At 35.6% G+C, this 16,803-nt stretch overlaps 3 protein-coding genes across 5 annotated transcripts; 1 reads left to right on the top strand and 2 right to left on the bottom strand.

The window, feature by feature from the left end:
- The first annotated feature begins 25 nt into the window (after positions 1–25).
- Positions 26–3,756, top strand: LOC311303823 (turripeptide Ici9.1). Of its 2 annotated transcripts, none has more exons than XM_084430514.1 (5): positions 26–309; positions 1,341–1,453; positions 2,334–2,356; positions 2,822–2,925; positions 3,203–3,756. In XM_084430514.1, the coding sequence occupies exons 1-5, from the start codon at positions 302–304 to the stop codon at positions 3,255–3,257; spliced, it is 303 nt and encodes a 100-aa protein (XP_084286640.1). In that variant the 5' UTR covers positions 26–301; the 3' UTR covers positions 3,258–3,756. The 2 variants fall into 2 exon arrangements, with proteins under 2 accessions (XP_084286640.1, XP_084286641.1); XM_084430515.1 differs by having other exon boundaries at positions 27–309; positions 1,282–1,453.
- A 233-nt stretch (positions 3,757–3,989) lies between these two features.
- sil1 (SIL1 nucleotide exchange factor) lies at positions 3,990–8,065 on the bottom strand. Of its 2 annotated transcripts, none has more exons than XM_084430513.1 (9): positions 7,620–8,065; positions 7,405–7,540; positions 7,212–7,320; positions 7,024–7,129; positions 6,757–6,945; positions 6,556–6,677; positions 5,286–5,382; positions 5,004–5,168; positions 3,990–4,417 (listed from the first exon to the last, which is right to left on the bottom strand). In XM_084430513.1, the coding sequence occupies exons 1-9, from the start codon at positions 7,719–7,721 to the stop codon at positions 4,049–4,051; spliced, it is 1,395 nt and encodes a 464-aa protein (XP_084286639.1). In that variant the 5' UTR covers positions 7,722–8,065; the 3' UTR covers positions 3,990–4,048. The 2 variants fall into 2 exon arrangements, with proteins under 2 accessions (XP_084286639.1, XP_084286638.1); XM_084430512.1 differs by having other exon boundaries at positions 4,989–5,168; positions 7,620–8,020.
- Positions 8,066–8,446: 381 nt separating this feature from the next.
- On the bottom strand, positions 8,447–16,587 carry spdl1 (spindle apparatus coiled-coil protein 1). Its single transcript, XM_084430302.1, has 12 exons — positions 16,395–16,587; positions 15,642–15,806; positions 15,337–15,513; positions 15,027–15,221; positions 14,771–14,920; positions 13,981–14,079; positions 13,627–13,737; positions 13,404–13,544; positions 13,219–13,322; positions 12,944–13,131; positions 9,993–10,281; positions 8,447–9,127 (listed from the first exon to the last, which is right to left on the bottom strand). The coding sequence occupies exons 2-12, from the start codon at positions 15,804–15,806 to the stop codon at positions 8,971–8,973; spliced, it is 1,776 nt and encodes a 591-aa protein (XP_084286428.1). The 5' UTR covers positions 16,395–16,587; the 3' UTR covers positions 8,447–8,970.
- Between the last annotated feature and the right edge of the window lie 216 nt (positions 16,588–16,803).

Here is a 16,803-nt window from a genome sequence, read left to right as displayed (position 1 = left end):
GTTCACTGATGCCACCTAGTGAGATTGAATGAGATATGCCAAAAAGGCATAGTTCATCACAAAAGTAAATGTAGTCGTCATGTGCTCACCGCCTCACCCTTATGCTTTTTCAACCCTGTATGACTTTCTTTCTTCCGGAACACAAAAAGAGATTTTAAGGCAGAGCGACTCAGTCACCATTGTTTTTTTTTTTTTTTTTTGTTATGAAAAAAAAGATATGACATTAAAATAATGGTTACTTTGACTAACCATTCTTAAATTCTGCTAAACATCCCTTCAAGTCATAAAGGTTTGGAACAACATGAGAGAGTGAGTATGATTTTAGATGAACTACGCCTTTAAAGGTTTCTCTCAATGAAGTTACTGCACACGTCCCTCTTAATTATAGTTTTAGTTCTGTTTGACTACTCATCAAACTGATGAATTATTAGCTTATCTCCTGATTGAAGGTTTCAAGACAAGTTGGACAACATAAGATTTACGTATCATAACTCACTATAAAAAGCACATTCATTAAACAAAAGCTTCTCTAAATTGATAGGAGGCCAACAACAAAACAAGCATATGAGTTATGACTGGATTTGTGAATCCCATGCAGATTTTGAAAACAGGACAGTAAAATGAAAAACAGACATATTAAAATGTAAAATAACTGTTTTCTTTTAATATATTTTGAAATGTATTCATGGCAAAGATGAATTTTCAGCATCATTACTCCAGTCCAGTCTACAGTGTCACATGATCCTTCAGAAATCATTCTAATAGGCTGATTTGCTTCTCAAGAAAGATATTCAGGAAATGTTTGTTTTCCAAATCTGAATGAGCTTCATATATGTAGTCATGCTTTATTTTGCCGATGGCCTTATACATTTTGGAATGCTGTTCTTTTGAACCTTCTGTTCATTAAAGAAATGAGTATCAAAATACATACATCACAGTTTCCACAAAAACAATTAACAAGCCATAATTTTCTGCAACAAACATTTTGAGATTTAATGAAGTTAGACATCATGTTTGCTACATGATACCTTTATTTAGACCTCTGATTATCCAGCTCTGCTCCTCTCATGGACAAGAGGGATTTTATGCTTATAAGTATGGCTCTCTTTTGCTATTTCTGTTTTAATATCATTGAACAGTTTCTTTAGGATGCAATTTGTTGACAAGGCTTCTCTAATAATATTACAAAACCACAAATAAATGACCTTAGTCCCAAATGCCCTTAGTCATTGTTTGTGGACCCATTACATGAATGTCACCAGTCAGGTTCTTTCTGGGTAGGCATGCAACAATGGGAGGGAGGGAGGAGTGTTTGCTAATTTCGAAAGCTATAACTACAGAGCCCCGGATACAAAGATACACCTGCTGAGTTTCCCACTCTCAACTTGCTCTACAACAGTGACCATGAAGTTGGCTATCCTGATCTGTGTTTCTGTTCTCATTTGCCTCTCTGGTAAGTATCAAAATTGCCATTTGTTAAGGTACATAAAAACACTTAACTGCGAATACTGAATGTTGTAGTAATTATCTTTAAAAGCCAAATCCATACTCAGGCTAATGTTGTTGTTTAATATACATCATTGTACACTGACGTGTGATAATAAGTATGTTTGAGATACCCACAATGTTTTGGTTAACATGCGGATAATGACTTTTACATTGCTGTTTGCTTTCCTGAAAATCCAGATATGATATGGTTACAGTTTACAAGATTGCATTTTGTTCTTTAAAGCCATTAGTCTTGATTATCCGCTGACCCAGACAGATCCATTTTGTGATATTTTGGAATAGGTCCATCCATGTTGTAGAGATCCATGGTTTCTGTCACAAGACTGATGAGAACTGAGATACTGCTGACCGGAGGGGACGGGGGGGTGGGCAGAACAACAGAAACAGAAACATTTCAGAAACAGCAACATTTGGACAGACACAACATAATTGTAGCTGGTATAAAGAATATAAGTTGAGATGTTGTTATAAATTTAGATTCTCTGATTCTCTGACCTGAATCTAATCTGAAGTATTGCTGGAATATATTTCCATTCAATACATGCAGACGCACTCAAAAACACAAAAGGGTGTTGAAATAATTGAAACGTTGATTCTTGTTTGTTGAAATGATAAAGATCAGAACAGATGGAAAAAAGAGATGACCACATACGTAAAGTATCCAGAAGCTATTCAAACAAAATGGTTGAAAAGAAAGGGCAAAACTTGCTTAGCAACTTTTTTTTTATTCTAAGCATTGTATGGAATTTCAACAGGGAAACATGAATGCCTTACCTTTTTCATTTCTCATAATCGTAATATATCTTTTAATACTGTTTTTACAGCTGCAGAACCACAACCAAGAGAGGTAAGTTATGGTAAAAGTGAAATTTTAAAGTTACCAGAGTAAATATATATATATTGAAAGAAGTCTCTTATGGCTCACCAAGGCTGCATTTATTTGATCAAAAATACAGTAAAAAGAGCAAAATTGTGAAATATTATTATTAAATTTTAAAATAACAGTTTTCTAGTTTGATATATTTTATTCCTGTGATGGTAAAGCTGCCATTGCTTCAGTCTTCAGTATTATTATCAATTTTGAAAGTTGTGCTTCTTAATATTTTTGTGGAAACCGTGAACAGCATTTATTTGAAATCTTTACTTTCTCTTTCGATCAATTTAATGCATCCTTGCTGAATTAAAGAATTGGTTTCTTTAAAAACAAAAAATCTTATTGACACAAACTTTTGAACAGTAGTGTATAATCAAGTACAGTGGTGGTAAAGTGTTATGATATGTGGTTTGAATCTCTCTAATGTCTTCACAATAGGAAAGCGATATTCCTAATTTTGGATGTACTCGTGAGTACATGCCAGTGTGTGGAGACGATGGTATCACATACTCCAATGAGTGCATGCTACGCTGGGAGAGCAAGTACGTCAGCTGAACATTTTTGCAATGTAATTTCAACATGTTGTAGTGATAAGGCTGACACAGCAGATGTGAGAAATCTCAAGCTAGGCCCAGATATCAGCTTTGAATCACTTTCAAGCCTGCCAAGGTTTAGTAAACAGACATTTTTTTGATTTTGAGGACAAACTATCTATGACAAAAAAGCAAGAGACCTGTCTTCTTTCAACACAGTAAACATTCTTCACAGCAATTCTCATCAGTATTTGTACCTCTTCTAACACATATCTTGTCTGTTTAGGTTACGTAACCAGGTCGTCAATGTAAAGCACGAAGGAAAATGTGAAACCTCCTGATTTCACTGCTGTTACAGCTGGCATCCACAATGGCTTTCCATTTAGATGCTACAACAACAACCAGCATGATTTTCTTTCAAATATTAATCATTAATATATAAGGTCATATGCTATAATTTGGAACATTATCAGACATTGATTTGTTAACATGTAATGTCATACAATAAAACAGTGAAGCATTTAAGAGCTCTATTTTATTACAATATGATTAAAAAGTAGTTTCGAATAAACCACATTCAAACTCGGAATTTCTTTCATTCTTCCTTCCTTTACGTGATTTTTGTTGCTATCCTTGAAATCACAACAGACTTTGTATAGCACATTTTATTTTTTCTGTGCCAGCTAACTGGGTCAATGGCATGATATATAAAAAAAAATGGACCAATTAATTTGTAAAAAAAATTAAAGTAAAAAATAATAGGGTGATACAACTGTCCTTAGATTACATTAGAATTATAATGTAAATAAAAAATAAAATAAAACCTGATATATAAACCTGAAATACATTGTGTGTGTGTGTGTGTGTGTGTGTCAAAATGTATTTTACTTTGGTAACACCATATTTATTTTTTTAAATTGTATCAAAGTATCACAGAGTATACTGAAAATGTATTTTCCTTGTCCCTTATTTGTGAACACTTATTTTTAAACTACTTGACCCATCTAATTTAGCAAACATTATGCATGGTGCATCAACTGAACTACTTGCCAGACAGCCAAACAAATCCAACATTCAGCATTTAATCATTTTATTAGTTCTTCATTAGTTCTAAGACGACAGCAGTCCCATTTTACACCCGTTGCATTTTAACCACCATAGAGTCCACAAGTGCTAGGATCTCCCCAAAGTAACCGTCCTGCTCCCCTACGTCCTGCTCTGTGAGCACCAGCTCTTGGTATTGTTTTTGCAGTTCACTAAGAGAGGCTGTCAATGAGGGATTCTGTTTATACTGAGTGTGACATTGAGCCATCATGGCGAGCAGAGTGCGCAGAGCCTTCTCTCTCCAGTCGTGCTCAGGCGACACTAAAAGCTCAGGCACCAGCCCGCACCACCCCTGCTCCACCAACACAGGCAGGAGGGAGACTTCAGCATATTGACGCAAACGTTCCTGGTGAGAGGAATCTGGGATAAGGTCCATTCCCACCTGTGATATCAGCTCCTACAAAACAAAGTATAAGTCAATTCTAAGAATAAGCTCGATACATATGGAAATTGCATTTTCAGTTCGCAATGTAAACCATTTCTAAATAACTACCATTCAAAAGTTTGGGGCTGGTAATAGTTGTTAATGTTTTTGTCTCTTGCTCACCAAGGCTGCATTTATTTGATCAAAAATACAGTAAAAATAGTACTATTGTGAAATATTATTATGATTTTAAATAACTTATTTTAAAATGTAATTTATTGCTGTGATGGCAAAGCTGATTTTTCAGTCTTCAGTGTCCCATGATCCTTCAGAAATCATCCTAATATGCTGATTTGGTGCTGGAGAAACATTTCTTATTATTATCAATGTTGAAAACAGTTGACAGCTGCTTAATATTTTTATCAGGATTTTGTTGATGAATAGAAAGTTCAAAAGAAATAGAAATATTCTGAAACGTTATAAATGTCTTCAGTCACTATTAATCAATTTAATGTGTCTTTGCTGAATAGAAGTATTAATTTCTATCAACAAAAAAAAGTATTGACCCCAAATTTTGCATAGTACTAGTGTAGAAAAATTTAACCTTGTAAACATGAACCTTCTCAATGATCATATCGTAGAGAACCGTGATAATTCTCACACGGAGCGCCTCGGCCCCTGGTGTTTGAAACAGTTCGCTAAGCATCTGCACACCACCAAGCTTCAGAAAGTGACTTTGAGCAAATGGGAAGTGACGCAGTAGTGAGGCCACAGCAAATAACACCTGTATTAAATCAGAATGTCAAAAGTAAGTGATGAATTCATACTCATTTAATTATGATGAAGACAATTTACTACTCTTATTAACAGCATAATACCCATGCTTTCTTGTTGGATTTACCTTTTTCTTAACGGCCATTGGTCGCTGAGTGGCAAGCAATGTCAGCAGTTTCTGTAACGCACCACCTTCTACTGCCTCAACCTGCACTGATGGATTACTAGAAAAAGGTAAATGATGATGGATTGCATCAGTGTAAAGGTGGGGTCACATTACATAACATTATGTGGGTAAAAAGTTCCACTTGTCCACTGTAAAATGTGTAGCACAGCTCACACAGAAGTCACTTTTAAACCAAGCAGCTTTCTGTTGATCAACGTGACCAACTTGAACCTGCTGCGAAATCTGTGTGGGGAAATCTTTCACCCTTATGCAAAATTGCATGCGTGGATTCCTATTAAAATTACTGGGCCCGTATTCATAAAGATTCTAAGAATCCTCTCAGAAAACTCTTAATTTATCTTAAAAACGTTTACGTAGGAGTCTTAGCTTAAGAGCGACTCTTCTGTAGTTACATCGTGTACTAAGACCGACGGAAAATGTAAAGTTGCGATTTTCTAGGCTGATATGGCTAGGAACTATACTCTCATTCCTGCGTAATAATCAAGAAACTGATAATAGGCTACCGAGCTTGGGACTATTATCAGGCGCTGCGTCATATCATTACGCCTGCTTCACCCATGGTACTGCAGCAAAGTTTCTTGATTATTACGCAGGAATGAGAGTATAGTTCCTAGCCATATCAGCCTAGAAAATCGCAACTTTACATTTTCCGTCGGTCTTAGTACACGATGTAACTACAGAAGAGTCAAGTTTTAAAGAGGAAAAATATCGAAACTCTTTGTTCATTTTTTTGAGAGAGATGCTAATGGTCTTGTCCGGTTCAATTCATTATGCTAAGCTATGCTAAAAGTGGGACCCCCAGACCCGGAGATCGGCTGAATGGATTCGAAAACGGTAAAACTCAACTGTTTAACTCTGGGGGAGTTGTAAAATGAACCTATTTCCCAAAAAAGTGGAGTATCCCTTTAAGCCTCTTAAAAGTTCATCTGTGCTCCTAACAATTTTGACCTTAAGACCTCTTTTAAGGGTTAAGATGCTTTCTGAATTACTTTTTTCTTTACTAGAATTTTTTCTTTCAATTTAAAAGTAAACGGCCACATTTCTAAGAATTTTCGTAGAATTTTGTCACTAGGAGCTACTCTTTGCATTAAGATTCTTTATGAATACGGGCCCTGGATTTCGACCGTGAAAGTTCACTAAACAACGTTAAATGTGACTGCACATTAAATCATGTGTAGGCAGCAATTTTGCTCGAGTGAATGCCAATTACCTTGAAACAGCAGATCCGAGCACAAACGCAGCACTCTCCTGGAGTCTAATGTCTGTACCGTTTAAAGCATTTATAACCAATTGCATTCCTCCCATGGACACCAAATTCTGGGCATTATCTACCTATATGAAAAAACAATGAGATTCAAAGACTTTGAAAAACTTTGGACAAAAACTTTCATAATTGTAATTAAAGCATTACCTGGTGCACAAGGTATTCAAGGTCAAGAAGAGCTGTGACTTTTTCGTCAGTTGTGCTGTTAGTATTATTGAATTGGTTTAAAAGTTTCCTCATAACTTGAACATCTGTCTCTACAAGCATGTCGAGTGCCTCCATGTCTTTTTTCAGCTCTTCGATGGGGCGAAATTGGGCCCTCACCTCATCTTCCTCCTATTTTCGAACATCTTGATTAAAAAATGCAATAAGCAACAAAGAAAAATGGTTAGAGAACAACTGAAATGAACATACTTGTTTTGTGTCTACAGGATCATCCATTCCTTTTTTAAAATTTTTCAGAGCCTCTTTCAACTCCTCAGCTGTGTATGAAGGGCCGTGCATGTTCATCATGCCTTGCCTGCACCACAGAGGGAGAAAAAAAAACATTACTATATGATACAGTATTTATTATAGAATACTTTTTCCTTCAGTTACTATACCCATTTCCATCACTCCAGTATTTGAGACCTTCCTCCTCTCCCCTTTTGACCTCTCTGTGGCCAGTCTGAAGATTCAGTCTGACATGAGAGCCTGCAGGTACTGCATGACCTAAATTGAATAACAGATAAATATGGAATTGATCTGTTAATCATCTATTTACAGACACAACTGTTAGCATGGGAATATAGCCACCTGGTTTGAGAGTTTGCCACTTGTCTGTAGGTCTAAACACCTCCAGATCTTCAGGATCCTCATTCTCTAACTGTGTTTCTTCTCCCTTGCTACTATGATCACCTGAACCTTCTTTGATAGACAGGGCTGTTGGGGACTGCAGAGCAAAAAAAATTATACTGTTGTTAAAGTATTAGAATAAAATAAATACTAAGATATGAAACAGCAGTTCTCACCTTCACATTGTGGGCAGATATGAGATGAAGACAGAAAAGCCAAACAGTGATTGCCACTCCAAGTTTGATACTCCACTTGTTTTGCATTTTAAGTCTGGTCATTATCTTGGACGAAGAAAACGCAATATGTGTGCAGTTAAAACATAAAAATAACCTGATAAACAATCATACGTCATCCACTGCCAGGAGACCAGCCGAACCTAAAATCCATTCCCAAACTATTACTAAATTAACTCATTCTGGATTTGCCCATTCTGCCGTAAAACATATAAATATACTTCAATTAATCTGTTATCGTGCTGAGTTTAGCGGTTGTATCCGTATCGTCCAGCAATAAACAAGTAGAAACAATGTGCATTTCCGCAGTCCATCTAAACGATACACGTGAACCAATCATTTATAAGCAAGTGTGGGTTTCGGAAAACGTCATTATTTCTGGTCGCGGTGATTGGCTACAAGAAGAGACACATTTTCATGACGTTATAAAATGTGATTTAAACTTTTCGTTGAAAGATATATTTCTTTTTTTCTGGGAGTGACCATGCCATTGATCTTGTTCATTTCTTTGTTCTTTGTGTGAAAAAAAAAAATTCTCAATACTTTGTCTAGATTTGTCTTCATTGCTGATATCTCCCTTATTGTAAAATCACATAAACTCATTGATAATAAGAACAAGTTTCTTAAGAATTATGATCATATTTTACTTACTGGTTGAGGTGTCTGTTATTTCAGAATTTTTTTTTTTCCTTTTCATTTTATGTTAATGTATTCAATGCACTGCTGTTTCTTTTCTTAGATAGATAGATAGATAGATAGATAGATAGATAAGCAATAAGGATAAACTAATGATATACCATTTTGCACAAAGTACAACTGCAGCAGAACTTATGATCAGAGAACGTCAAATAGCAAGTAACTGTACTCATTATACAATAACATAATGGCTTATTACTGTTCAGCAATAATGTCTCAAAGAGAAAAACAAAAACTGATGACCTTCACCATCTAGTTCTAATTGTAAACAAAACATTTAATCTAAATGTTTATAAACCATTATAGAACAGAAATAATTGTACACAGGAAGTTCATTACAGCATATACAGTAAGAAAGATAATGCATTAAGACTGCATTAATTCTTTTTTTATTTTTATTCAAACTGTCTCAAATAGTTAATATTACAGAGGTATTAATAAATATGAAAAAAATTATAACATGTGCTACAAATCATGTGCATAGACCAGGACAAGTCACAAATCAATCAATTAATGATGCACATTACAAACCTGCCAAAATACTTACTTGATTTTTTTTTTTACTATGACAAATAATTCCCATTTTGCATTAGCCAAACTACTGTTGAGCACATTCGTTTGCCATGGTTTTCTCTGAGTTAACATGAGTGGGTTGTTGGTACTTTTTCTTCTTCCTTTCAGTTCTCCAGTTCTCCTCTTCACTGCTATGATGTGTTTGGTCCTCTTTTTTGCTATTGGAGTCACTTACAGGAGACCTACAGGCAAATTATTCAGTTTGTGGTGGTTCATGGTACAAATCTTAAGTGCTAAAATTCAATGTCATAGAACAACATTTTTACTATTTACTACTGCCACAGGAGTAATTCTTTAAAACTATTCATTTTAATCTCAGTAGCTGCGTTTCCATCCAAATGTCAAGCGAATCATTTCAAAGTTCGAAAAAAAAAGAAAAAGAAAGCGAATTAAGGTTAGGTACGTTTCCATCAAGTTTGAGTGGATGATAAGTGATATTGGTAACCTAGTAACCAACAGGAAATAAAACTCTACCAGCAGAAACAGTCGATTAGTCACGTGGGTTTAATGTTTGCTATGTCAGAACTTATTCGGCAAATGTGTTTCCATCTCCTATTATTCGCATGAACTCAAACCCACCTCAAGCGAGCGTAAAAACTTTTTTTGCGAATTAAGGGATAAAAAAAAAAAAAAAAAAAAAAAAAGTTTTCATCACTTGTTTGTCGTTTCTGATGCAATACTTCAAAATGCACATAGAAACAGGGTGATAGAAACGTAGCTACTGTTAAAAAAGGTCTGAAAGTTGAAGAGCAAAAAAAGGTTGTATTGAAGGGTTGTAAAACTCTTCTATTACTCAACATTTCACATTGATTTAACAGTCCTTAACAGTTCATCTTAAAGTCTAGTCATTAAACAAGATCTCATGGGATTAAATGTTAAAATAAGTTCCTTTGCGCAACAGGATTCCTGAGAGGCAGTGGTAGAGCAGGAAGTGGTCGAGGCATGAATGTTCTCATGAGACCCAGGAAGAGGAAGATGACAAAGACTGTAAAGTTGACACAGCGCAGCAGAAGGGAGAAGGGTTGGCATGCAGAGGTTGGCACTGACCTGGGCGCATCAGGAATGCAGACTGGGGGATCCTCACAGATTCGGACAGACTTGCTCTCACGGGACATGACAGGGTTGGTTTCTGTGGGTTGTGCAGACTGCAACGGGATCACAACTGGTTTCTCAAAGGGATGACACAGGGTTTTTTCCTCTGTATTTTCACTCAAGCCCCTGCTCGGCTCAATATCCATGGTTGCAGTATTCTCGTTGCTAGGTGCAGACTTTTCCTCTGGAACTGCTACAGGAAACTTCTCCCGGCGCCGTTTCTGTACTTGGGCTTTGTTAACCTCTGAATACATAATGTTACATTTATGACCAGTATATAACAGCAGCACAAAGATGACTTATTACAGCAGTTAACAACTAAAATGCCCAACCACTTTTTCAGGGAAAGTATTTTTCCCATAGGGATTTTTAAAAAGTCTTCGTTAAAGAATTAACGAAGAAAATTACAGACCTTGTATTCCAGTTCAAAACGTTTATAAAGAGATCGGGGAAAAAAATCCATATGATTCGAGTGGTTTAAGCACTGAACACCAGAATGGCCAGGCATAGGAACAGTTTCTTCCCTCAGGCAATCTACCTCATAAACAGTTAATGCCCCCACTTAGCAATAAACATGTGCAATATACAACAGTATTTATACATTTATTTATTTATTTAACACACCAAAGTTCTTAATCTTATTTACATTTCCTTGCATTTGTACATACATCAATACCTACATAACGTCTATTGTCTATTTTTGTATATTGTGGGTTTTTTTTTTAATATTTTTTGTATATTTTTATTTCCTATTTACTTATTATTTTCATTATCTGTATCCTGTCACTGTCATTCTGTTTGTACTGTTCAAATAAAGCTTTCTGATTCTGATTCTTAATCCAAGTCTTCTGAAGAGACATGATCGCTTTATATGATGGACAGAATAAATTTCGGCTTTTATTCACATATAAACTTTGATTTTATATATATATATATATATATATATATATATAAAAACGCACAAGAATTTAAGCCGTTTTTGTGGGAGCAGGGAGACTGACTCTATCGTGCCCTTCGCAGTTAGTATTTCTTTGCAGACTCATGGGTATTGCAGTTTTTTACCATGAATTCCACTGTTAAACACAATTATTTAAAAAACAAGTTGAAATACTGCAGGCTGATGACATACTTTATTAGGGATGAGTCACGATTTTTGAATATTCGATTAGTTGATTTAATTATAGAATATCGAATAGGTGGTGCGATTATTGTCTAAAAAATGGACAGCTGTTGCAGTGGTGATGCTTTCATATAACCAAAGGGTGGCACTGCAAATGCACCTAAAAGCGGAGAGCGCCTTTTTGAAGATTCCATTGATTCCACTCGCTCAACCCAGAATGCCCTTTGTGATATGCTGGTTCGAAAATATGTAAAATAAGTAGGGCTGTTCAGTTGTAGTTGAGTTGTTCATTTAAGCCTTTAGTCGACTAATCGCATATTTATATTAATTCAATTACTTATATATATTTACTGGAGAGAATACTAAACCACAATGAGCGTTTACGTAATATAGCCTAATTCGCACTCAAACACATGCATAAAGCTTGCCACAAAGAACTGGCAAAAGTAATGATTATGAATGTGTCAAATATAGCAAGGAGACATATTAAATTGTTTATTAATAAACTAATGTTTTCTGCGTCCGTGTCGGCTGCAAAGATGAAGTAGACAATGCTGACTCGCCATCTTCGAGAAATGCACATTTCATACGGTTTACATAAGCAGAAAGTAGTCTCTTTCTTTTCGTTTTGAATTGTTTTGTTTAAAAGTAAATATTTTAAAGGGTTAGTTCACCCAAAAATGAAAATTCTGTCAGTAATTACTCACCCTCATGTTGTTCCAACCCTGTAAGACCTTCGTTCATTTTCGGAACACAAATTAAGATATATTTGATGAAATCTGAGTGCTGGCTCACTCCTCCATAGACTTCTAGGTGACCGAAACTTGCTGGCCCAGAAAATGTATTAAAGAGATCGTTAATATAGTCCAAGTGACTACAGTGGCTCAATCTTAAGTATATCAATACTTCAATAATCAAAGGAAATGAATAGTGGAATAAAGTCGTTATTTTTGTTGTTGTTTTTGCGCACAAAAAGTATTCTCGTCGCTTGATATACTTAAGATTGAGCCACTGTAGTCACTTGGACTATATTAACGATCTCTTTAATAACTTTTCTGGGCCAGCAAGTTTCGGTCACCTAGAAGTCTATGGAGGAGTGATCCAGCTCTCAGATTTAATCAAAAATATCTTAATTTGTGTTCCGAAGATGAACGAAGGTCTTACGGGGTTGGAACAACATGAGGGTGAGTAATTACTGACAGAATTTTCATTTTTGGGTGAACTAACCCTTTAAGATTTCTATATTTCTCAGGTCTGTGAGGCAAGTAGCCTATACGCTGAGTTTAAGATACAATTTATACAAAATGAAATTCATTTTAAAGAAAAGGCTTTAAACAAAATTTAATGAAGTGGTTAAAATCATGTCTCCCGATATATTGAGCATTTTATGATCCTATCTTATTCATGCTGTTCACTTTTCATATAATCAACATAGATGAATTAAAAAAATAACATTAGATTATTAAAACATAAATATGAAACTAAATACGTTTTCTTTAATGGCTACAAAAGGTATAGTAGCCTACAGTACAGAGAAATTTCAAGTTGGAGGGGGATTTGAGCGAACACCATTTTACCGGTGAGCGTGAGCTGATCATGAGTGGAGCGCTTGGCATAGAGCGGAATATTCCGCTTACAATGCGTGTGGGGAGGGGTGCGATTTTTGAATAATAATCGAATAATTCCCGGCGATCATCGAATATTATTTTTGTTCTTATTATATTATATAATGAATATTATATTAGTTCATGTAGAAAACTAGGGCTCAGAGATGAAAGAAAATTACCATTAGGTGTGTATTTCATCTTTAGTTCTTCAAGCTTGACTTGGAGCCTCATATTGTCACTGTGTCTTTGTTTCAGCGCTTGCTCTGTCCCATAGAGTTTCCTCTCCAACTCCAACACTCTCTGACTTTCAGAGAGAGCTTTCATTCTTGCCATGGATAACTCATCTTTTAGTTTCTCTGCATCCTTCCTATACACATAAATGTCATAATTGCATTTAAAAAAGCACTAAAGTATCAACACTACCAGTACAAATAATTAATGAGAGAACACTTACTTTGAATTTGAAAGTTGCATTTTTAATAGGTCTGTATAATACGTCTCATCCATAAGCTCGCCTTCTTTAGACGGGACAGGTGGATGTTGGTCTGTTGCAGTCGTCTGTTGGTGACAGAGTTGTTAGAGACATTTCTCAAACTGTAATGTTTCATTTCAATGCTGGATGTAATATGCTAAGCTTACCTTCTCTTTCTCCAGTTCTCTTACTTTCATCATCAGGCTTTCTATCTCATTGTTCTTGTCAGATAACATAAACTGCAATCGTTCAAGCTGGGCTGGGTCGGCCCTGTTGCTCTGGAGCTGCATAAGAGTAGCTATCTGCATCTAAAACAGCAGACACAAGGAAAACAATAATGAGGAAAACCATAAATAAAATGTAAAGCATTCACCAAAAAACACTATTTACCTTCATGCGGTGCATGTGTTGTTTGATGAGAGCATGCTGCTTTTGTAGAGACTCGTGCTGTCTTTTCATACTGTTCAGCTGCCGCTCCATCTCTGCTCTCTTGTCCTCTACCTGTGCAAATCCAAATATTTTGTCACAGTACAAAAATGTTTTAAGTGAAACTATCATAACTGTTTCATTATTATGAAGCAATGTCCCATTTGAACTGTTTATACTAAATGTATTAGGTTTACTACCTTATTTTTAAAATGGTACTGCATTGATATAAAATGTTATTCAGTTTCTCTCTATATTAAGCCTTAGACATAATTAAAGTTATGAAGAAAGTAGTATACGTAATTCTCAATACTGTACCTCAGAAAACAAGGAATTGCCCTTGCTGTTTGGATCTTGCGCCTGCTGCAACACCTGTTCCAGCTGGATCTGAAGGTCTTGGTTGGCTACACGAGCTTTCTACATCAAGTAGAAAAAAAAATTGTGTTGAATATTTTTCCCCTCAATCAGTGCAGAAAATGTGCATCAGAATTCCATGTGGATATACTTATTATCACTATAAGAAATATTTTTCTAGAGCATTACCTGCAGTACTAGAACTTTACCAATATAATGTACTGTTTAAATGTTTGTGGAAATGCATACTATTATGTAGCAAGGGTGAATTAAATAAATATAAAGTGACAGTAAAGACTTGAACATTGTTACAAAAGATTTCAAATAAATGCTGTTCTTTAGCATGTTAAATTCATCAAAGAATCCTGAAAAAAATTATATCAGTTTTAACAAAAATATCAAGCAGCACAACTTTTTTCAACTGTGCAAATTTAAAAAAAAAATGTTTCTTGCTCATCAAATCTGCATTTTAGAATAATTTCTGAAGGATCATGTGACACTGAAGACTGGAGTAATGGCTACTGAAAATTCAGCTTTGCCATCACAGGATTAAATTACATTTTAAAGTATATTTAAATAGTAAAAATCAATTTTAAATTGTAATAATATTTTGCAATATTACTGTTTTTATTGTATTTTAGATCAAATAAATGCTGCATAATATAATTCTTTTTTTTTAAATCCCAAACTTTTGAAAGGTAGTGTAAATACATGTTTTATAAACATGTTTACTTGAAAATGTTAATTGACATGCCTCCAAAGCATTATAGCAGGACACCGCCTCTTTCTCTCTCTCTTCCTTCTCTTCTGTGAATCTCTCCAGTTGCCTCTGGAGGGTAGTGTTAGCCAAATGTAGCTGCTCTTCTTTGTATCGTGCCTCCTGAAGCTCCTGCTCCAAAGACGCCTGCAAGACAAGATCACACTTCAACACCAAAGGCACACTGACATTGCTTATTTCTAGGAAACATTCTATGAATATTCTTCCATTAAAAATAAAGATTGGAAAGTACCATTGCTGATTCCATATCCATCTTCTGCACTTGCAGCTCAAGTATCTCTGAGGACATTGTTTCATGTGCACGTTCTGTAAGGACACGTAGTTCTTCGGTTTTGCTGCTTAGTGCTTCAGACTGTTGATCCAGCTTGTGTCTCATCTGCTTCTCAGCAAGTTGAGCCTCCTCTAAATCTGTCTTCATTTTCTCCACCTACAAAGGCATTTTATCAGCACCACAGATGAGATACTCACTTGTCAAAAATCATTTAAACATGAATATGGGGGAAAATCGACCACTTTTGAACAGGAAAAGCATATAAGCTGACCTTATTCTTTAAGTCACTGAGCTCAAGAGCATGGTTCCTCTCCAGTAGAGTTTGTTGCTGCTCCATTTGATGTTTCTGTTGGTTTTTGACAAGATCAAATTCTGATCGCAGACTCTCCAACATGCGGCCCTTTAACTCAACCTCCCTTTGCAAAGAGTATTTCTCTTGTTCCAGGGCCTGCAATTACAGAATACTGTGAAAATTCAATTTGATCACATTTAAGAAATAATTTACTGATCAACTAGACTGTCAATCATCATATTGTGAAAATCAAATGGTCAATCAATATTGAGTTAGTAACTTACCTCAATGACACTGGACATCTCAATTTGCTGTTCCTCCAATTTGTTGTGCAGATCCATTTTTTCATACAAAAGTTGAAGTCCATACTGTCCAGCCTTCTGAAGAGCCTCTTCTCTTTCCTGCAACTTCTGCTGCAACACTTTCATCTCATCCTCTAGATCTGACATCTGAAATTAGTGTATCATGTGATCATTAATGTAGAAGATTGCGAAGAGTTTTAGCTTTTACACACACACACACACACACACACGTTGGGTTTCCATGTTTTCTTGGGACTTTCTATAGACACAGATTTTATATTGTACAAACTGTATATTCGATCCCCTAAACCTCCCCATCACAGAAAACTTTCAAAAACATCACTTAGTATGATTTATAAGCTGTTTTCCTCACGGAACCCCCAAAAATGTCCCCACAAAGTCAAGGATTTCGACATTTTTTCCCCATAACGTAACGTTAGGTTAATGCGTCAGTAACCATTCACAACATTGACTAAGGCTGTCATTCTCCAAGTCATAAAGTTCTGGAAAAAACATGAGGGTGAGTAAATGACAGAGGCAGACTCTGATGTTTCTGGTCAACTAACGTGTAACGTTATACAGTTAGCGTTACGTTAACTGCATTAGTTCGTTACGTCGGGATGACTATGCAAACGCCCATCAAAAACATCGCGTTGTTTTCAAAAGAAGTCTGTTTTCTTTGTGCCACATATAATTGACAGCTACAGAACAACATATATGTCTACATTTGTTTACCTTTATATTTAAATGGTAGTTGGTGATGCCAATATTATATCTGAAGAATGAACCGCCCCAGTTGCTTTCCTGCTCGGGAACTTTCAAACGGCAAGTCTTTTTGAATTCTGCAGCAGTCGTCAATCACATATCGCGAGAAAACGCGAGGTTTCCAATCCTGAACAAAGCGTCGTCCTCTAGTCTCTCTAGTGTCACACAGTGGGCAATGGGCATACTGGTTTGATTTAGATCAGAGCTCCCCAAACTTTTTACTACAAAGGGCCAAAAACCGAACTTTATATTTTAATGTACTGTAACCCGAATACAAATGTTGCATTATATCCAACTATATTATATATATTTTAAAAAATATATAATAATTAAAAATATATATTCTCAACATTTAAATGCAAAAAATAAAAACAAACAA

The sequence above is a fragment of the Rutilus rutilus genome, assembly GCF_951802725.1.
Source record: "Rutilus rutilus genome assembly, chromosome: 14".
Classification (NCBI taxonomy): Eukaryota; Metazoa; Chordata; class Actinopteri; order Cypriniformes; family Leuciscidae; genus Rutilus; species Rutilus rutilus.
This window is presented reverse-complemented; position numbering and strand designations above follow the sequence as displayed.